The sequence below is a fragment of the Podarcis filfolensis genome, assembly GCF_964270895.1.
Source record: "Podarcis filfolensis genome assembly, chromosome: 12".
Taxonomy (NCBI): Eukaryota; Metazoa; Chordata; class Lepidosauria; order Squamata; family Lacertidae; genus Podarcis; species Podarcis filfolensis.
Window position 1 is genome coordinate 49365521 of NC_139614.1, and position 22721 is coordinate 49388241.

Genomic DNA, 22721 nt, shown 5'->3' on the forward strand with positions numbered 1-22721 from the left:
ATATTTGTTCATGAGAAGATAAAGTTGCAAAAAGCTACCAGCTTCCCAGTTGCCAATGGCTGGTCCCCATATAAAGGCCAGAATACTTAGATTGAGAGTAGATCAGAAATGAATTTCCTTAGATCCATCCCAATAAATGTCATCCTCATATTGGTAACTTTGTGCCCCAAATCCCTGGATGACTCCTCCCAGTGGCTTGAGAGTGATGTTAAGCACACAGAGGACAAGATAGAACCTAGTGGTTCTCCATAATAGAGATATCATGGGGCCAGACAAAAGTCCCTGAATTGTATTCTCTGGTAGCACCCCTGTATGTAGGAGAAGAACCACTATAATACCCCCCAGAGCTGTGTCAGGATACCATGGTCAATGGTCTACGTGGCCAAGAGATGAATAGCACTCCTGCTCTTCCCTCATCAGAGTAACCAAGACTGTTTTAGTACTGTGCCCAAGACTGAAGCCACAATGAAATGGGTCTAGATAACCTGCTTCATCTAGGTTCATCTGTAACTGGGCAGCTACTGCTCTGTTGATCACCTTACCCAAAAAAGAACTGACTATCTCAAATAAATTATAAATTTAAAAATCATATTAAATGCCAATAAAGCTAGTCTGTCACCTTGTGGAAAACAGGCCACAGGCTCCTTCTTGACTACAGGGAAAATGCAGATGGGAGACCTCTCATCTACCGTGCTGGCCTCAGAACAGCTGCTCTCAAGATCCACGCTCTGAATATTGAAAACAAAACAAGAAAAAACAGTATCCTCTTAATGTAACTGACCAATGATGGGGAAGGGTGGTGGCTCAATGGAAAAGCACATGATTTGCATGCAGAAGGGACCACTGGTCTCATCTGAAGGCGTTTCCTCTAGCATTATAGTCCATCAAGTGGGCAATCATCAACACTTAGCATCTGAAGGGAAATGAATGTAAAATATGAGGAAGTAGGACTGCCCAGCTCTATATCTTCCCAGTACATTTCATGACAAGACCAGAAGGATGTATTATACTCAAAAAGAAGACAGAAAAATAAAGAGAAAACACAAGCACAAACACAAAATGTACAGAAAATTAATCCTGAATATAGAAAATACATTAGAATAACACATGCTGATGATATAAAAAATGCATTAAGCAAACAACTTCAACCAGTTTAAGAATAAATTAAAAGCAATGCAGAAATAAATTGCAGAATGGCAGCTGCCCTTTTGCACATGTAGGACGAGGCCTTGATGGACTACTATCCGGGAGAAACACCTTTCAGGTGAGACCAACAGTCCCTTTCTCTCTGGATCAGGGGTCAGCAACCTAAGGCCCATGGGCCGGAAGTGGCCCGTGGAGATCGTTTGACCGGCCCCCGAGCCGCCCCTGAAATGAGATGCCCGCTCATGCGCTGCGCTAAATTGGCGCAGCGCGGGGACTCGCTTCCTTGGTGCCGGAAATCGTGTCTGCGCAGACACAGATGCCAAAAATCATGGGCCCATGAGCGATCCGGCGCACAGAGGGATCTTTTTATTGAGTTTACAGTAAATACTGTTTATTGAGTTTACAGTATATACTGCCCTGAACCCAGAGGTCTCAGGGCAGTTCACAGAAAAGATCACAACGTACTGTATATAATCAGAATAAAAACAACAACCCACTAACACCTCCCATAAAAGAGCCACATTTTAAAAGGGTACAAGTAATGCTTGGTAAAAGAATTGCGGTAGGTGTGGAACAAGCAGACACTTAGCATTTCTCAGTGATACCCCATTTGCCAACAGAGCGGCTATAGTTGCTGCTGACTGAAAGATGGTCGGTAAGGCAAGATGCTGAGAGGTGGGGGACTGAAACCTGATCTGATAGGGGGGGAATTACCTGAAATCACACACAATGAACAATAATGAGGGAGAAACTCAGAAAAATGATTACTAGTTTGACGGAAACATACAACAGTAGCTAAAGGATTGAAGGGAGAGCAGAGACTGGGAAAGAAAATCAGATGGATGAAAGGCAGGAAATGGACTGGGGAAATATAAAGCAGAACAGTCCTATTTCTTTGCATTTGCATGCATTTCCTGCCTTTGGATGTAATGTGGAAATGATAACCCACTTAATGGACTGTCATCCAATGAGAAGGTCCTATGCCTGATCTCCAGTATCGCCAAACTGGGCTGGGAAATACTCTTTCTAAAACTCTGAAGAGCTGCTGCCAATCTGTATTAGCCAGAATACCGTATTTTTCGCACCATAGGACGCACCGGACAATAGGACGCACCTTGTTTTAGAGGGGGGAGAACAAGAAAAAACATTTCTCCCCCTCTCTGCCCAGTGCCCCTTCAGCGAAGCGGCAGGAGGCGCTGCGCAGAGAGGGGGAGAATTTCCCCCCTCTTGTTTTCCCTCTCTAAAACAAGGTGCTGTTTAAGGTGCGTTCAGGCGGCTACCTTGGAAGCCTGGAGAGCGAGAGGGGTCGGTGTACACCGACCCCTCTCACTCTCCAGGCTTCAGGTTCCTTTCGACCTGCTCTTTGGTGCTGGCGGGGGGAAGCCCACCACCAGCCCCAAAGAGCAGGTCAGGGAGGAGCAGAAAGGCGCAGCGGAGAGGCTCCTGCCATAGCCGCGCGTCACCTCTCCAGCTGGGAGAGGGTCACGGGGCTATGGCTTCTTTAGCCCCACGCGCGCTCTCCCGGCTGGAGAGGTGACGCGCGGCTATAGAGGCTCCTGCCATAGCCGCGCGTCACCTCTCCAGCCGGGAGAGGGTCGCGGGGCTATGGCGTCTTCGCTCCATAGGACGCACACACATTTCCCCTTCATTTTTGAAGGGGAAAAAGTGCGTCCTATAGAGCGAAAAATACGGTACTTCCTGGTGAAGTAACAGGCCATTAAGAAAACAAAGGAAGTGGCTCTGCACCAATGGCCTAATGGGTGGTGCCCCCTCCTTTAACTGGCTGGTTCTTAGGAAGACAAAGGCGAGAGTTGAGAGTAGAGTTATGTGAGCTAGAAACTAGAGTCTGGAAGCAGCAGGCTAGGAAACCAGAGAGAGAGTCATGCCTGATTTCTGCTTGAATCCATGAATATGGCTAAGGGAGAAGCAAGACTCTTTTAGCGTGTTGCTGCTATGAACATTGTAGGCTGAGGTAGTATATATGTGTAATGAAGCCATATATCGTAAAGACACCACAGTCTCCACTGTCCCTAATCTGAAGGAAATATGAACCCTGCTATGCGCCTGAAACTCCTGGAATCTCACACTGCTCACAGATTGGGATGGCTTGCAACAGTATTACTATTTATTCTTCTTTTGTTGAAATGTAGCCTCAGGGGGACACAAATTTGATTGCACCAGCAGCAATGAGGAAAGGGAAGCTTAACCTTCTCCTGCAAGCTTTTTGTGATCCAAACACTTTTTGCAATCAACTTATTTATTAAGAATTATTCTAGACCATGCTTCATCTACAAAAGATACCAGGATGAAGTATATAAATATAAAACATATCTAATATAAAAGAATTAAAGATTATCTAATAACAAATAAAAGCACCAGAGGCAGTTTAAAAAACAAGTGGAACAGACAAACTTTAAAATGCCAGGGCCATTAAGTGAGTTTTGAACTTAAGCCAAAATGTTTGTAATAGTTGTGCCGGTTATACTTCAGTAGGGAGAGCAATCCACTGACTGGGCACCACCACAGATGTGGGAGAGAAATTTGTTTGGATTCACATTGAAATATGATTTTTACTTCCTGAAACAATACGTGCACCAAAAAACAGCTATCCTTTGAAGTTCACATTTCTCCAAATTTTGCAAGGCAGTTCTCCCAACCAAAAAGAAGTGTACTAAAATGCATACAGTGTTGGGGCGGAGGAAGGGTGTGTGGTGGGTGTGATCCGCCCCAAGTGTCACCACCGAGGAGGGGTGACAAAATGCCGGGCAGCACTCACTGCGGGGCCTGCAGCACACTCCTGGGAGAGACGCAGTGGCTTGGGTGCATGCAGGCTCTGTGCTACCCAAACGGTCCGCCCCCTGCCTCCCCCCCAACTGTAGGGCAGCTGATTGGGAGGAGGCAGGCAGACTCCGGAGGCCCCACAGTGCACCCCGCCCCTATGTGCAGCTCGCGCTGCCCCTGGGCGCACCGCCCCAGGAGCCCGAGTGGCTTCCTCCACCGCTGATACAGTGGTACCTTGGTTGTTGAACTTAATCCAGTCCGGGAGTCCATTCAACTCCTGGAATGGTTCAAAAACCAAGGCACAGCTTCTGATTGAATGCAGGAGCTTCCTGCAGTCAATCGGAAGCCACATTGGACATTTGGCTTCCAAAAAATGTTCACAAACCAGGACACGCACTTCCAGGTTTACAGCGTTCGGGAGCCAAAACGTCTGAGTACCAAATCATTCTACAACCAAGGTACGACTGTATTTGTGAAAATAGCATATAAAAATGCATTATATATGGTGAAGTTGTTTACAAAAATGTGCATATTAGGAGAAATGTTCCTTTTTTGCCAAGAGCTTATAAAATATGGTGAGCTCTTCTACAGCTCACCAACCCAAATACAGGATGATCAAGCAGTGAGTCCCCTTCTCCAGACACAGAAATGAAGACTGATTTCCCAGCCTCAGAGAAAATACCTACCCCCAAACTAGGTGTCCTTTGTTTTTCAGGGGGAGAAGCAAAAATACTTCCGCAATATAAAAGTGGAATACACTATAAAAAAAGAAGTAGAATATACCACTTTCCTGGAAATGCAGAATGCCACCCTCAGCAAGCAATAGAGCTATAATGATAATTTTCCTTTGCTTTACCTTAGGAACATTCAAAGACCAAACATTGGTACTTTCGGAAATATCAGAAGACAGCATTTGTCTTGACCTTTTGAATTTCTCTCTTCTCTTTTGCAAGTTGTTCTCCTAGGGATAAGTATGAAAGTAAAGATATTTTGTTCCTAACACTGCACACAAGAAGCTGGACTACTAGTTTTCAAAGCCTTTGTATACAAACAGAAATGGAATCCTGTTCATCAGTTAACAAAGACATTTACAAACTTAATAATGTATAATATTCCAATATATGTAACATGGATCAGCCACAATGGAAGCATATAGTAATGGTGTATACTTGGAATGCTTTATTCACCATAGCCTCTTGGCTAGGCTTATCTATACCAGCTGTCTACCAGAAATGTTCATTTGTGGGGCCTGTTTCTTACCTCTTTGCTGCAATCAATTTCTTCCTCACCAAAAGTCTCCATTTCAGCAAGGGGAGCACAGACAAATGTATTAAAGTCTGTCATAAAATGATCCACCGGCAGCTTCTCCAAACGTTTACCACTAGCATAGTTTTCCTGGACCCCTTTCCTTGGCTCAGTGGCACCGTCCTTTGGGATGGTCACCTCCTTGGTCTTGGTTCTTGCTTTCTTCAGCTTTTGCACAAGGGCATTGCAACAGCGGTCCCACAGCAGATGTTTGACAAATTGCAACCCCCTGTGAGCAAGGATCACATGAGGCTTAGCTTGCTCTTCATCCACCTCAGTTTCTGAATCACTGCTACTAAAGGAACTCAGGAGTAAAGCGATAAAGAGGTTGAGGACCTGAATGAAAAGTAACCAGATGAAGCAAACAATGAGAGTGGAAAAGGGTATTTTGGAAAGTAACACATTTTGACTGCTTCCTGTTTTCCCCAGAGAAAAAGGACTTCCCATTTGTTCAGTATTGTACAGGCCACTCCAATCTCTGCTGAGTGGTAGGAGGATTCCGGGGGTCTTGGCACTTAACCAGGGTTTGTGTTCCTTGGGAATGAGGCACAGGGGAGATTGCCATGTCTTTATGAAATATGGTTTATTTCACACACATTTGCAACCTGAGTTTTGGTGGAGGGTGTCGGATCAGTCCATCAAATCGTGAATATCCAACAGAGGGAGTACCTCCCGTTGTTTCTCCCATAGCTTCAGCAAGCTTGGGTTCAAAGCAACAGCCAATCATGCTCCCAGGTCTCTGCATGCAGCTTCTTTCAGCCAATGCTGCATGGAGTTCTGGCCCCTCCCTTCTCCCTCCCAAAATCTCAGCTCCCAAACCTCTATTTTAAAATGACATCTTTTTTCCTGTGGTGACATCACATCCCCTGTTACCCATGCCAATCTCCCCCTCTCAAGTCTTCTGTTTCTGTTCCCTTCTCAGCTGGGGGAAAGACCAGCAACATCTGTACAGTGAATTGTTTTTAATAGCCCAGTACTTGACCCTCTTTGTGTTTTTAATGGCATTGCTATCAGCTGATCTCCTGAACAGGAAAATGAGTGTCTAGGGAGCCACCCTCTAACAGTGCCTCAGTCTCATCTGCATTGAGCTTCAGTTTGTTGGCTCTCATCTAATCCATTGCTGAGGCAGTCCAGCACATCCACTACCTCATCTGCAGATGTAAAGGAAAAGTAGAGCTGTGTGTCATCAGCATATTGCTGACAACATACTCCAAACCTCTGGATAACTCCACTCGGTGGTTTCATGTAGATACTAAACAGCATAGGTGTTATGTACTGAGTTGAATAGGATCCAAACTGCAGCAGTCTGATTGGTCCTAGAACAATAGGATCCAAAAGGCAGCAGTCTGATTGGTCCTAGAACAATAGGATTCAGAATGCAGCAGTCTGATTGTTCCTAGAACAATGCAGCAGTATGATTGGTTGGCAGGAACCACCCAATCATGCTCCAGATAGAAGTGAATCCACAACCTGATTGGCTTACAGTAGAATTCCGGAATTAGCCAATCATGTGCAGCCCATTGTGTAAATAATGTATATAAAGCAGATGCTTTGAGGGGACTTTCATTCATTCCTCCTCACCATTACGAGCTGAATAAAGAGCATGAAATCACTTTGCGACTCTGAGTATATTTCAATAGGGGTTAAAATTGAATGCTGAAGAACCCCACATTGAAGGCTCCACAAGGCTGAAGAACACTCCCAAACAATACTATTTGGAAATGTCTACCCAAGTTGGACCAGAACCACTGCAAAACGGTGCCACCCACCGCTAGTTTGGACAGTTGCTCCAGAAGGATATCATGGTCAGTTGTATTGAAAGTCACTGAGAGGTCAAGAAGAATTAACAGGGATATGTATGCCTTGTGTCTCTCTTGACAGAGGTTATCATACAGGGCGACCAAAGCAGTTTCTGTGCCTAAACCGGGCCTAAACCCTGACTGAAATGGATCCAGAAAATTAGTTTCTTCCAAAGCGCCAGGATCTGGTCTGCGACCACTCGCTCCAGAACCTTGTTCAGGAAAGGGAGATTAGCAACTGGCGAGTTACAGTAGTTAGGTTTTCTGAATCCAGTGAAGGTTTCTTAAGGAGTGGTTTTACCACTGCCTGTTTTAGCTAAATTGTGTAGAACATTCTTGAAAACAATCCTACTGAAGAAATAATTTTAAATATGTCCCATAGAATAAGGAAATTCTTTGAAAACTTACCACTAGGTTTCCTAAAAGCAGGACCAGCATGAACAGAAAAATGCACCATCCTTCCCCAGCAGCTTTCATACAGCCCCACATCGTTTCGATCCATTCTCCACAGAGAATTCGGAATATAACAAGGAATGAATGTAAAAAGTCTTCCATATGCCATCGTAATTTACATTTATGGGTGGCATCAGTACTGTCACTGTTACAGATTTGCGTTTTGTTCTCACATGTTTCTCGAAATGTTTTATAACTTTGGCTAAAGCCCTGCTTGCCAACCACAGCAAAAATGAATACGGTAAAAATCAGAACAAGTGTGAGGTTGCTTAGTGGGCCCACTGATTTCCACATTATTTTCATGAGCTTATTTAATGCTGGCCAAAACTTGGACAATTTGAAAATTCTCAGCTGTAGGGTGGGGGCAGGGGATAGGGAGAGAATAGCAGCAAAAAAAGGAGAAAGTTAAGTCTTGATTTTCCAGTATTATTAAAAATAGATAAATTGTTCTACCAGCATGATTTGTATGTAATTAAGCATATTTGCATCAAAAGGAAGCTATAAATACACTTTGTGATGTGCAACCATTCAAAAATAATGTAGTGCAGATAGATGAAACCTGAATTTGAATATGCATCTAATATGCATTGAATTTGCAGTTCCTGGTCCAGAAAAGGAGGGTGGAAGTTTGCTTCAACATGCAAATTTCTTCCTCTAAAGTAAGATGCATTCAAGCATGCACTCTGTTTCACAGAACACATCTCTAATGAAATAGACTTATCTCATGACAATCCTGTATTCAAAAGAAAACCCTTAAAAGGGTGTGTCTATGATTGTGCTCCTGTTCTATTCTTATTTCATTAAAATAAAATGCTGTCTTAGGATTCATTGTCATACAGTATTATAAACGAAGCTGAAAATGCAATTTAAATTCCAATGGTCATATCTATACAAGGCATTTAAAGCATATGATTTCTCCCAAAGAAGTGGCGTAGCGTGGGTTGTCAGCACCCGGGGCAAGGCAAGTAATTTGCGCCCCCTAACCCGTGGATTTTGGCAGGGGGCAGAGAGCTGTGAGTGCGAGCGCGCCCCCCCAGATGTTGCGGCCGGTCCGGCCGGCCCCCCCTGCACCCCCACGCTACGCCACTGTCCCAAAGTATCATGGGAACTGTAGTTTGGTAAAGTGCTGGGAATTATAAACTACTATTCCCATGATTCTTTGGGAGAAATCATGTGATATAAATGTCTAGTGTGGGTGTGACCAATATAATTTACTATTTTATTTTCTCTTGAACAGGTAAAAATGTATTTTAATGCATCTCAGAGATTTCATGACAACCCTATATTCTAAGTGTTTCCTCAGTTTGATTGTCATCTGCTCATAATTTATTGAAATTACTGATTTTGCCACATATACTCACTATTAAATAAATAAATAAATAAATAAATAAAGTGTCAAGGAAAGTAAGCCCTAGATTCCATAGATTTAATGTGGAAGATTTAAAGTGACTATAACAGGAGAGTCATCATTACCATTCTGAAAATTGATAGGGGACGCTTCGTGGCCAAGCTTATTATACCTAAAACAGCCAAAAGGCAGTCAAAAATATTCCAAGCCTCTTGAAAATAGTAGTAGGGATCAAGAGCAATTATTTTGAGGATCATTTCAGCTGTAAAAATGGCAGTGAAAACCTGCAAGAGAAATTATGTCAGAACACAATAAACGTCTCATATGTTAAATTCAAGCTATGTCTTTAGGGAAGGGGTGGCTAATCTGTGGCCCTCCAGATGCTACAGGACTCCAACTTCCATTAGCCCCAACCAGCACCAGAAAACCATTAACATGGGAAAGAGTGTCTGATCACAAATGTAATTAATTAAGGGTGAAAAGGTATGAAGGAAAAAGGATACACACATCAAGGTACATGATGGCCTGCGTGGCGAGGGCAGAATTTAACTCTCTCAATCTTACTATGAGATTCGCACAGAAACTCTAACCTACAAGCACAGACAGAACTGACAGATAATAATAACAACAATGAGTGAAATAACAGGCCAGAATAGAGCACAAGGGAAATATAAAACTGCTTCAAGTGAGGCAGGAAAATGAACTGATATTTCAGCTGACATTCCAAGGGAGAGGATAAGAGAGAGCTTCCTGTGGACTGATAATTGCTTTTCTTGCCTCAAGCAACAGGTGAAACACAGTCCCACTTGATGGTGTCCTAGTACCCACTAGAGAAAAAAGGGTTTGTATGAACACATTTTTTTAGGTACGCACTAAACATAATTTCTAGGCACCAATTTTAGTTCAAAGGCACTCCAAAATTCTCCAACAGTAAAACAATAAAAAGGTACCGTATTTTTCGCTCTATAAGACACACCAGACCACAAGACGCACCTAGTTTTTGGAGGAGGAAAACAAGAAAAAATATATTCTGAATCCCAGAAGCCAGAACAGCAAGAGGGATCGCTGCGCAGTGAAAGCAGCGATCCCTCTTGCTGTTCTGGCTTCTGGGATAGCTGCGCAGCCTGCATTCACTCCATAAGACGCACACACATTTCCCCTTACTTTTTAAGCGGGAAAAAGTGAGTCTTATAGAGCAAAAAATATGGTAATTCTTGGCATGTAGCTTAATAAGGATTTGGCTTCACTTACTTCATTTCCTGTGGAAACCATGTTCTTTGTTTCTGGAACTCTTTCGAATGTCATTAAAACAGTATTCACTATAATACACAGAGTAATAAATAGTTCAGCAAAAGGGTTTATCATTACTTTCTTCACCATTTTCTTTATTTGCAACCAGAGTGGGCAACATTGCCAGATGAGATACTTATGGGCAGCAGTTTTCAAGCATGGAGGGAATTCCAGTTTTGATTCTTCCCATTCTAAACAACAAAAGGAACATAATCACAGGCACAGTGAGTTATGAAATGAGAACAATTTCAGGTAAAACATAGGTAATTCTTTACACACACACACACACACACACACACACACCCCTCTGACTTAAAAAAAATATATTAAGAAAATGTCAGTTGTACAAAATAGAGAAAAGAGAAAAAGTGCAAATGAAAAATAAATAAAAAGTGCAATAAGAAAAAAGATATAGCACACTAAATGTACACTTCCATACATTATTATACAGATATGTAATATTATTGTCCTACTACATATATGAATATACGTATTTATCCAAACAAAGTCTGCGTCTATAAGCAATCCATTCAAGTGCTGTCAATCCATTGATTAAAGCAGGGGACCATATCTTCTTGGGTTGACTTGAAAAGGATCTGCACAGGTTCCCTCAAATCCCTTGTCCTACACAAGCCACTCTTTCAATCTTTTTCTCTTCTCTTCTTTCTTTTTACTCTGCAACAATCCAAACCCTGCATACCTAAGAAAGTCACTGAATTCAATAGAACTTGTGACTGAGTTGACATAGTACTGTTCTGTTGGACTTCTAATACCAGTTTGGGACACACTACATCATCCCACAAATCCTAACATGCAGCAGCAGACTGTATGAACACACAATTATGGGCAAGAAACTTTCGCAGAAAGCATTGGAAAAACTCCAGACTACACTGAACAATAAATCTGGGCAAAAGTCATGCCTCTAACATAAAGGCAGTTACCTCATTCAATCCACATTTTATCAGCTTCCTTGCAAGAATGTCATGGGGGACTTTGTCAAGAGCCTTACTGAAACCAAGATACACATGTCCACAGCATTCCCCTGATCCACCAAGCTTGTAACTCCATCAAATAAAGAAATGAGATTCATCTAGCATACTTTATTTTTGAGAAACCCATGTTGGGCCTTAGTAATCACAGCATCCTTTTCTAAGTGCTCACAGACCAACTGTTGAATTATCTGTTCTAGGACCTTTCCTGGTATCAATGTCGAGCTCACTGATCAATAGTTACCTGGGTCTTATTCCCCCCCCCCCTTTTTGAAGATGGGGACTACATTTGCCCACCTCCAGTCTGCAGGGACCTCACCTGTTCACCAAGAATTCTCAAAGGTCTGAGTTTACAAAGGCTCTGAGATTACATCCGCAACCTCCTTTAGTGCCCTTGGATGCAGCTCATCCAGCCTTGGAGATTTGAATTCATTTAAAGTAGCTAGGTGTTTCCTTACTACCTCTTTTCCTATCTTGGGCTACAGTTCCCTCCTTACATCATTTATGCCGTTACATCATTTATTCTGGGAGCAGATAATTTGAATTTGCAGGCCAGTTTTTCAGATGGAATAGTAAAGATCAACATCAGAACCAAGCTCACTGTTGACATTCCAGGCTGCAAAACATACCCATACTGGAGTTACAATCTCAGTGTCATCATAAACCAAGTAAACAACCAAAACCATGAACACAAACTGAGCTAAGGAAAGCAATGAGTCCTATATTTGGTCCAAATTATGAGTGAAGTGCTAATATGTATTCTTCTGACTGTTGAAATGAATATGGAAACATGACGACAATAAATGCTAAAGGCTCAGCAAAACAAAAACAAACCCCAATTGGTAAACAATTTTTTATGATTTATTTAAATGTGAAGATTTTGAGGGGCAGTGTGAGCCAGGGCTTTCCAGTGAGTGGCCCTCACTCCTGAGACAATTACGGTACTCTCCTAGTTTTTCAGCATAATCTTCAATATATACTGTTCTCAGGTTTTAAGGAATACTGATTTGATTATCTTTTACAAAATACTTAAAAACACTGTAGAAGTTACCCCCAACCTCTTTAAAACTTTGTTTTATTTATTTTTAACTCACCCATGGTTTTGCTGATGACATTAGCAGCACTTGTTAACCGTTGTCTTTGAAATGGATCATCAGGAGTGTCAACAGGTAGGTGATAGGACATTAACAGCTCCTTCTTTGGGTGCAGAAAACAAATCCAAAGTGAATATTTGAAGTAACACGATTATCTCTCCATTTACTTACACAATTCCCAATGAATTAATGTAGCAGCAGATAGAGTAACGTACCCTTAAAGAAATCTAAAAACGAAAGCTGGTTAACAGCATAAGTCCTTCTCAAAATAGCTAGTGCCAGAGTTAGCTAATTTGTGAATTACTGTCATGATTGGGGCAGTGTGCAACATTATATTTCTGATGTCATGGAAATGCTAGAAGAGAAAGAATTGCAAAAAATGAGTAGAAATTTTTAGCATCTGTTTGGAGGGGATCCCAAATTCTGGGGTTCGTATTTAATAAAGCTCTATTTGGCACTTCCAAATTGACATACAAAAAGATGCCACTGAAGCTGTTGCAGCTAAAACTTACAAGCTCCTTTTGACTTTTATCAGGTGGTGTATAAAACAGGGTTTCATCTTCTCCATAAGTTTTTGGCTCTTTGTCTTTCGTTTTCTTCTTCCTCTTGCTTTTCCTCATTTTTTTATTTTTGAATTCCACACTTGACATTTCAGTGTTTTCATCCAAGGATGCAATTTGTCTTTGGGAAGCCAACTCCTGGAATAGACCATGTTCAAGTAAGCGCAATTAGCCATAACCGGTAATCAAAATGAGGAAATACTGATCTTATCTTGTAAAAGCCTGTTCTTCTTGAAAATAGGAAGGCAGTTAGCATGGAGAGAGGCCTCCTCTGAGATCAAATAGACAAAATCTCCTTCCCCAAACCAACATTGAGAAGAAAACACTCTTTCAGAGGAAGTCGCTGATAGTTTCACCTCTGTGATCAGGCGTATAATTTTTCAATCTTTGCAACACAGGCTCTGTGCATGTTTGTAAGAACTGTTCGTTTCATTAAGCAACTTGTGAGCATTTAGGACTATTGGAAACATTATCTCAGCAACAATACCTAGTTCTGCCCCAAAACAGAGCATTTATACTATCTAAGAACATAACCCGAGAGCAGTATACAGACTTTTTGCACTACTGTTTGCAAAAGAGGCCCTATCACAATCCACATATAATATGACAGATGTAGCCTTGATTACCTGACTGGATATAGTGTTATTTATTCTGTTGCTGCTCTGGAGGTGAGTGCATTCAGGGAGAGATTATTCTTTGCCCCACCACTGAGACCAAGATAGTCAGAACCACCATTGACTTCAGCAATGTAGGAGAGCAACTTCATTATGTCCCCTGCTCTGAAGAAACCGGAACCATGAGGTAGGAGCAGTTTGGACCTTCTAACTTGGGTATTATCACTCCCAGATGTGGTTAAGGTTTCTGTGCACATGCACACTTCCTACAGAGGCTCAAACTGAAGCAGGGAACAAACAGCAAAGAGGCTTTCAGACACCATCATGCTCCTGCTTGAAAAGCTACTGTGATGGATGCTCAAACAGGAGAGCAGGGGAATGCCTCAAAACCCCTTTTGCAAAGAGCAAACGTGCTTTCAAACAATGCTGCTCTGTGCTTTCTAGTCCCAAGAACTGGGACTCCAAAGCACAGCATCACCTGAAATTGTAGTGACTTGATGTTGTACTGATTGACAGATTAGTTGCCCTGTCCACCTGTCAGATTTTGTCTGCCACAGGGAAGGGAGATACGAATTTGGTGCAAAGGCCAGAAAAGGTTCCCACCTCCGATTTACAGGCATCTGAATAATATTTCTTTGAAACGGATATTGAGCTAGCTACTTTCAAACTTTATACCCTGAATTTAAAGCTTTCATTTTGAATTATTGGATATCTCCTCCAAACAACTTTCATTTTTCAATTCCTGAAGATACTTTTAAACTTTAGAAGGCATATCGTTCCTTGAAGATATTTCTTCAAGGCATATTTTTGTATTCTTAAGGCTTTTCGCTTAATTAAGCAAGAAATACAAACCCAAGATCTACAGGTATGAGCAAAGTTTGGAATAGGCAAAGCTATGCCAGTTGAAATCCCTCATCCCTGCTCAGCCAGAGACATAGCCGAGGTTCAGCTGAGGCAAGTCCAGAAAAGGGGATATTTTTTGGCATTCCAAAATCCATTCAGCTCTATCACATGACCTAGCAACCCTGTGGAAGTTACACTGGCATAATTTAAAAGCTTGTTTCCCTCTGCTAGGCTTGGGCCAGCTCATAGCCCCACTCTTAAATGCTGTTTGGAATAAGGGTAAATCACACCAGCATAATTTACATGGGTTTAAACAATTCCTTGGGCTTCCTGTAGTTTTATTATTAAAGGTAAAGGTAAAGGTAAAGGGATCTCTGACCATTAGGTCCAGTTGTGGCCGACTCTGGGGTTGCGGCGCTCATCTCGCTTTATTGGTCGAGGGAGCCGGGTCATGTGGCCAGCATAACTAAGCCGCTTCTGGCGAACCAGAGCAGCGCACGGAAACGCCGTTTACCTTCCCGCCGGAGTGGTACCTATTTATCTACTTGCACTTTGAGGTGCTTTCAAACTGCTAGGTTGACAGGAGCAGGGACCGAGCAACGGGAGCTCACCCCAGCACGAGGATTCGAACTGCCAACCTTCTGATCAGCAAGTCCTAGGCTCTGTGGTTTAACCCACAGCGCCACCCACATCCAGTTTTATTATTATTTATTGAATTTATATACTGCCCTATACCCAGAGTTTGGATTGCTCTGTGCCCATGTTTGCAAGCCATCCTGTACTATGTAAGTTTTTGAAAATATTTATTTTGAAAGCAATTTTTAATTTTTCTAAGTAAATAGATAAAAAGGTCAGTCTATGACAAACAGCAAAAAAAGTGCAAAGTGGAGAATCACATTCCAGACCATCGCATCACCAATTGCAGTCAAAAGCTTTCAGCATTTTTACTGCCACCATCTATTAACGTATTTCATTTAATTCACATGTTAATGTTGCAATGTTTTTCCTCTTCCCCTACAGAAATTTAATAAGTATTAAATATTAAATTCTGTTATTGGAACTTCAGCCATAATTAAGTAGTAATTATCATGGATGAAGATACAGCAATAGACTTATACATACTTTATTTCTATTGTTAACAACAGCAACAACAATAAAAACAATTAGGCTAAGTATATAATAATAATTTTTTTAAAAGTTTTACAAACCTTTTCCTTTTTTAGTAGTTCTTTTGCTTCACGAAGTAACAGCTCCCTTGCCTTTGTGTGTGCAAGTGTTGCTTTGTTTTGCTCTTCATATGCCATTGTTACAACAGCCAGGATTAAATTAAATAGATAAAATGAGCACAAAAAGATGATTATCACAAAAAAGATGCAGTAAGATTTTCCAGATGTTCTGATAACCTGCAAGCATGAAATACATAACTCATCATGTATTGTCTTTCAGCAAAACAATGATCAGAGAATAAAAGCAAATGTTAAAATAATCCAATTAATAGAATAGTAATACAGCAACGGCATCAGGTCAAGCAACCACTGACTGGTTGCATAGGCTCTGGTTCGACTAGCTCCCTGCCAGGCAGGTAGTGCTGACCCAGGGCACCAGCATAGGTCAGTCAAAGGTGAACACCTGGATAAGCAGAAAGCCGGGAATGGGGCTAACTCCGCCACCCAAATATCCCCCTGGACTCAGGCACGGGCACAACCCCCTCACAGGGGTGGACCAAACCATCAAGTCCCTGGATTCCTTTAACAGAATACCCTTCGCATAGGGATGGCGAGAGTGTTCTCCCATCCCCATCACCTGAACCAGAGCCTATCTGCAACCTTACAAGTTGTGACGATTTGCTACGCGGCAAGCGAATCCCAAATGGCAACAGCCAATCAGCCAAGTGGGGAAAATTCCTGCCGTGCCCCTGTCCCAACGACAGATGACACACAATGGCATATCAAGGTCAAGCACAACAAGCCCTAAAAGTCGGGAGAGGTGGGCGGGTGTTCCAAATGCACGCGCCAAAAGAGGAAGCTCTGGGTCACGTGCGTAAATAGGTCCCTCGAACTGTTTGAACTGTGTCCCATTGGCCAGATTGTACCCAGCTTCGAGGGACCTGCCAATCAGGTGTTGTGGCTTACCAACTGTACCCACCCACAACACAGGGTGTCGGTTGTCTAGGTCTCACCGCAAAACGTGCCCTCTTCAAGGGAGGACCCAATTTCCTCTGTTCTTTCTAAACCCAATTCTCCTTCCTTCTATACTTCTAGTTAAATGTTTTCTTAGAGGTGCTATACTGAAGTGACTTCCCATGGCACACAGGTTCCCTTCACGGGACCGTCGTAAGATTCTGACAGCTTTACAATTACACTTTGATTGATCGCTCATTTCACTAGGGCTGCAGTTGCTTCTGTGGCTTTCACTACTAATGGTGCTCTTCATAAGGCTTGTACAGAAGCTGCATGGGCTTCTCCAAACACTTTCATTCATCACTTCACAATTGATAATTATGCAGAGGCAGAGGCTGCATTTGGAAGGAGGGTCAAATAGTGAAATAGTACGGTTGGTACCAACATGAAGCGTAGATTTCCTTCAGTGTACCTTCAGTGTAAATTGTCTGCACTTAAAAAAAGAAGACTATAGGTCTTTCCCCCTATTAAACTGTTCAGTGTTAGTATTGGAAGTAGGCTTTCTGTTCCTGATGGTGGTTTTTCTGTTGCTGATCTCTGCTTGCTTGCTTCTAAGTTTCTCCTTAAGTTCCTGGGCTTATGTTTCATACCCTCCAAGTGTCCCAATTTTCCTGGAATGTCCCTGTTTCCTCAGAGTGCTGAGCTCGGAGAGGAGAATAAGCTAGGGTTTGTCCCGAGCAGTGGTGGCAGCAGCAGTGGCAGCTACGAAGGAGCATCCTGTTGCCTCTCCCTGGCTCTCCATGGCTGCCACTGACAACCTCCTCCTCTGAGCAGTTCATAGCAGCTGCTGGAGAATGGGAGAAGAGGAGAAAAGGCTGCCACTACCGAGGCTCAGCCCTGCGTGATTTGCCAGCTCTGAGGTACAGGCATTGCTGTCCTGGGCAGGAGTGGGGCACAAGGGGTATTGATGGTGATGATTAAAAAGCTTTGCACATCTGTGCCTAATCTTGCCCTTTTCTAAAATGTATTTATTGGTGCGTGGGTTGTTTTTTGTAACTCCACCAAAGAATAAAATAAAATAAAATTTGGATTAAGGTGTTTTCTCAGGATGGTGGTGTGTGTTCTGTTGGTGCACTGGTGACGACACTCACCCTTCTTCAAATAGGAAATGCTCCGCGGGGCGGGGGGGGGGACACAAAAACATGGGGGCGGGGGTTTGAAGAGGCTCAGTTGTGGGAGGGAGTGAAAAATGTTCCTATTTTCATCTGAGAAATGTTAAAGGGTATGTTTCCTGTATGGAAGTCCATGGAAGCATCATGGTACTTCCAGTATACTTCCAAAGTGTTCATTTCTGACTTGACCAGAAGGTGGAGCCATAACCCAAATGTCCCTGCTATGTTAAAGGAAATTTACCCTTCGAGTAGATACCAACAGTACATTAAAAAAAAAAAAAAAGTTTTACCTGCCGATAGAGGATTTCCCAACTATCCTGTGTCATCAGTCGGAACAATTCTAGAAAGGCCCATCCAAAATGATCGAAACTGGTGTATCCATCATCAGGATTTTCTCCATATTTCACGCAATAATAGGTTCCGTTTTTACATTCAGTTTCACTTATAAAAGAGAATACATTATGTTACTGATAACTTTCAAGTAAAAGATCTCTCTGACTGCTTACCTTACAAGTGGAACCTGGACATTCACATCTTTCTCAAACATACTTAATCTTCTAGGTTTTGTTACAGTCTCAACGTCAATACTGAACAGAGTTTATTAAAATCAAACCAACGTTATCAACATTTTTACTGGCCCCTGTGATAAGTTATAATTTTATTCCCCTGCTACAGAAAAGTTTTATATGTTCAGAGAAAGCTATTAAAGGCATAATGGCATAGGACAGAGACTAGCCCATCCTATCTCAAAGTCCGTGTGGGAGCAGTAACTATAAAGGGTAGAGGCAGAAGGGTCTGAGTGAAGGATTTGCTTCTTAATAGACAGTACCCCTAGTTCTAAGAATCATCTGGCAGATGTAATTGTGATAAGGAGTGACCTTGAGAGACTTATTTCAGTGGCTCAATGAGGTGTTGTTGTTTTACTTAAAGCCCAGAATACCTTGTGGAGATCCCATGAGGGGAAACTTTGCACTGTTTGTGAGTTAAGTTGTGTTGCACCTCTGAGGAAAAGATGAAGGTAGGTAATAACTGAGTGGTCTGTGACCTTATTTTGAGGGGACCAAGAAAAGGTCAGAGGCTTTTCTGTGAGTGGTTGGGGATAGTCTCTGGTGAATGCTTGCTTGTACAAAGATAACATGTTCCTTGAAACCTGCTTTGGCGTGTAAGACTTTCTCCCACTTTTACCATATTAGGAAGAATGTCCAGATGACTTCATAGATGTGACATGTAAATGTTCTTCTAGATCCGGCTTCCTCAACCTCGGCCCTCCAGATGTTTTTGGCCTACAACTCCCATGATCCCTAGCCAGCAGGACCAGCGGTCATGGATGATGGGAATTGTAGTCTCAAATCATCTGGAGAGCTGAGGTTAAGGAAGCCTGTTCTAGATTCTTGGAGACTCTCTTCTAGATATGACTAGAGTGACAAGGAAAGTTTATCCTACATGCTTCCTCCTCTTCTTTTTTCTCCCCAGTGGAAGATCTGACCGAACGACTAGTCATGATGGCTCTCCTACATCAGGTATTTGAGGCAGCATGCCTCTGAACAACAGCAGGAGAGGATGATTCCCAAAGACATTGGGTTGGCTGTTGTGAAAGACATGCTGGACACTGTTTCTAGATAGACCTTTGGCCTGATCTAGCACCACTCTTCCTTTGCTTCTGATACATTTTCAGAAGTCAGATCCATCTACTATTGAAAGGCAGACTGGTCAATAAGGTACATTGATTAAGTGGAGTGTGTTGGAGGTGGATCAGTTTTCTTGACCCCTTCCTGCCAGGGAATCCTCTGGGGAAGGCACACTCAAGGCAGAAGGACCTTTTATTGTGCTTGATCTTATTTACTCATGTCTTTTGACCTGAATGTATTTCAGAATCTGAAGGGAAGGGAAAGAGATGATTGATACACTTTCCTCCCTAGCTAAGAATTGGGGTAAGGAGTAGAGTTTTGTTTTTACTCTTATTAGGCCAATGAAGGCAGGGACTAGAACTGTTAGGGGGTCTCCGTCTGCATAAATTCTGCCTTTCAGAATGAGGGAAAAACCCACTATAGATATGCTCTTCCACCAACAGAGTCGGGCTGATTTTTATCAAGTCTGCAGCATAGAAGGAAATTATTAAACGTCCCAGTCATGCATGGCTGCTGATTAAATTTTTAAACTAAGCATGTTAATTGTTTTTATTGTTAATTGTATTAACATTAGTAGTAGTAGTAGTAGTACCACCCTGTGCATCTGACTGGGTTGCCCCAGCCATTCTGGGTGGCCTCTAGCATATACAGAAACATAGTAAAACTTCAAACATAAAATACGTCTTTGTACAGGGCTGCCTTCAGATGCCTTCTAAAGGTTGTATAGTTACTCATCTCCTTGACATCTGATGGGAGGGTGTTCCACAGGGTGGTTGCCATCACCAAGAAGGCCCTGTAACCTCACTTCTTGCAGTGAGGGAACCGCTAGAAGGTCTTCGGAGCTATATCTCAGTGTCCAGGCTGAATGACGGGGTGAAGACGCTCCTTTAAGTATATAGGGCTAAAGCCGTTTATAGCTTTAACAATTAACATCTTGTCTAGTTTGGTCCTCAGTTACACTTACTTGGGATGTGAGGTGTATCCACACAGCAATACATCAGTAGAAGAATTCTTTTTCTGATATACTTCTGGAAGCAAACATTTTGGAAGCAAAAGTAATAGTCATTTAAAGCCTCTTCCTACCTCATAATACAAACTCCCAGTCAGGTGGCTAACCTGTGTCTGACCCACCAAGCCATATGAAATTGGTCCATCAGACCCTGCAGCAGTATCCCCTGATCTAATTGAGAGAGTAGAATGCTGGACTTTTTGTGGGAAGTTCATTTTCTGCAGTGGATGGAGGGGACCCACATATGGGTTGTGTCTCCCACTCACTTCACTAGGCAAGATATGCAGATTGATGACACCCTAAGAGTAAACCACCCCAGTTTCCACAACAGTATGCAATCATGGCAATGCAACTGGCAAACAGAATAGAACAGGAACAGAAAAACCAACAGGGAACATACCCCTGGACACACCCTCCCTGCCTCATTTTACTACGTACTGCTGTACTTACATTTTAACCCAATACATCCGCCTACTGCAGTCACCCTAAGCACTGAGAGCATTGGATCTACTCCATCCCCTGCAGAAAATGAATGCAAGTCCAACATTCTATTCATCTGGAGTGGAGGAGGAGATTCCTGGATGGCATATTCTCAGGGGTGCCCAGCTGAGTAGGCTCTCCTGTGGCCTGCCCCCACCCTGTTGTTGAACCACCTCCTGCTTGCTGAGGGACATGTTGGCTGATGCATACACTCTACACTTGCATTGTTTCACATAAGTCAACACTGAAGCCCAGGTGGCTCCCCCAAAAGAGCACCAGTCCCAAAGACAGCAGAAGAAAATTCACTCTCTGTGGAGTGGAGGGAAGAGATCTGCCTTCAGTCACCAGTTGGGGAGGGAGTCAGAAGAAGGCCCCACCTCACCAGAATGTCATCCATCTCAGTAGCGTTCTGACTGCCCCTCAGGATGTCTCCTTAAACTCTCTTTCCTTCTGCCTGAAGGCGATTGCTCCAAAAGAGGCAGAATCACTACCATGGGATGCACTGGGGTCCTTGACTCCTCAGAGGAAGTCATCAATAAGGCTAGGTTACTCATGCCAAGGCTGGATAGACTAAGTTCAATAAGTGAATTCCAATCTCCTTCCTCCTTATATCCCACATGGAAGAAAGTGAAGAGAAATCAAGCTGGAAGTTGCTATGTCATGGGCTGGCTGAGTTAGAAAGATGCAGATGGAGGACTGGTTGAGGAACCAGTGAATGGCAAGCCCCAGATTATCTGGGGAGGTATTAGGAATAGGGCTTTCTAGGTGGTGGTTCCACAACTTTGGAACTCTCTCTCCAGACCCTTTAAAAAAAATAAAAATCCAGGTCTGCGTTGGGCTGAATTGTGCTGTTGGTCTGTGTGCCGTACATAATTCAGCTCAAGTCATATGACAGCATTATTATTGTTACTATTTATTTATTTATTTTATTTATTTATTTACGGCTATTAGCCCATAAAATATGTACAAACATAAAAACACAGGGACATAAAAACAGATATATCCGACAACAGAAGGTGAACACCACGATGCAAGGGTGGGTCATTGAGCAGAGCCAAGTGACGGCTTGGGGCCAGGAGAGCTCCAAGGGATGGATCACAGAAAAGGAAAACTAAAGACGAACTCCGACATGCACTCTCAACATAACAGTCCAATTAGTTTTGATGTATACTATTTTGATGTATACTATATTGTTACTATTAGTTCTTACACAAATAAAGATGCTAGCAAAATATAAAGTCTAAATCTGACTCAACATGGTTCAATGAAACTTCAAAACCACATAATAATATGGTGCGTGGGATGCTATTGTATTAATTTATAAATGCCAGTTTAGGAATGATCCGAAAGTAAAACACTGTTTTGGCAGTACAAAAAGTGCCAGGGTTATGTAAGCAATATGCTACAGATTTAAAGGAGGGTGTTTTTACCTGGATCCTTTAATGTGCATGACTCCTCCGTGCTGATGCTCTTATTCAAGTAAGAAGCATGGACACATTTATATTTTAAGTTGCCCATGAAGAGTTGGAGGCCAACCAGGGCAAAGACAGCCAAGCAGAAAACTGTCAACAGCATCACATTGGCAAGCTTCTTGACAGACTGAAGAAGTGAAGCTATAATGACTTTCAGTCCTATGAACAGAAGAGTAAATATTATACAGACTGATAACAGAGGACAAAAACTACAGCCCTTTTGAATTATGTTTCTCAGCTATTATCTTTATAATAATAATAATAATAATAATTTATTATTTGTACCCCGCCCATCTGGCTGGGTTTCCCCAGCCACTCTGGGTGGCTTCCACAGAAACCAAAAATACAGTAAAATCACACATTAAAAACTTCCCTGAACAGGGCTGCCTTAAGATGTCTTCTGAATGTCAGGTAGTTGTTTATCGTTTTGACATTTAATGGGTCTACGCTATGGAAAGCATAGCCCTGAAGTCGAACTATTGCAATGTGCTTTAGGGGTGGGGAGATGGGAGTGCATAACAGTGTCTCACCTTCTGATAGTGTCTGTCTCCTGATTTGTTTTTGGAAGTGCACCAGAATTTGAACAAGCTCCCTATAGGCTATAGTCTTCTGGTACCA

At 42.5% G+C, this 22721-nt stretch overlaps 1 protein-coding gene across 1 annotated transcript in view; it reads right to left on the reverse strand.

Annotated features, from left to right (window-relative positions):
• LOC310745925 (sodium channel protein type 5 subunit alpha-like) overlaps positions 1-22721 on the reverse strand; it is a 40289-nt gene that overhangs the window by 12799 nt on the left and 4769 nt on the right. The window contains exons 4-15 of the mRNA XM_083579221.1: positions 22062-22262; positions 20107-20170; positions 17805-17955; positions 15431-15625; positions 12718-12903; positions 12206-12308; positions 10084-10313; positions 8958-9116; positions 7440-7835; positions 5188-5568; positions 4784-4888; positions 620-728 (exon numbers count right to left, since the gene is read on the reverse strand). Coding sequence (XP_083435347.1) covers positions 620-728; positions 4784-4888; positions 5188-5568; positions 7440-7835; positions 8958-9116; positions 10084-10313; positions 12206-12308; positions 12718-12903; positions 15431-15625; positions 17805-17955; positions 20107-20170; positions 22062-22262 — 2280 coding nt within the window. The remainder of the gene's footprint in view (positions 1-619; positions 729-4783; positions 4889-5187; positions 5569-7439; positions 7836-8957; positions 9117-10083; positions 10314-12205; positions 12309-12717; positions 12904-15430; positions 15626-17804; positions 17956-20106; positions 20171-22061; positions 22263-22721) is intronic.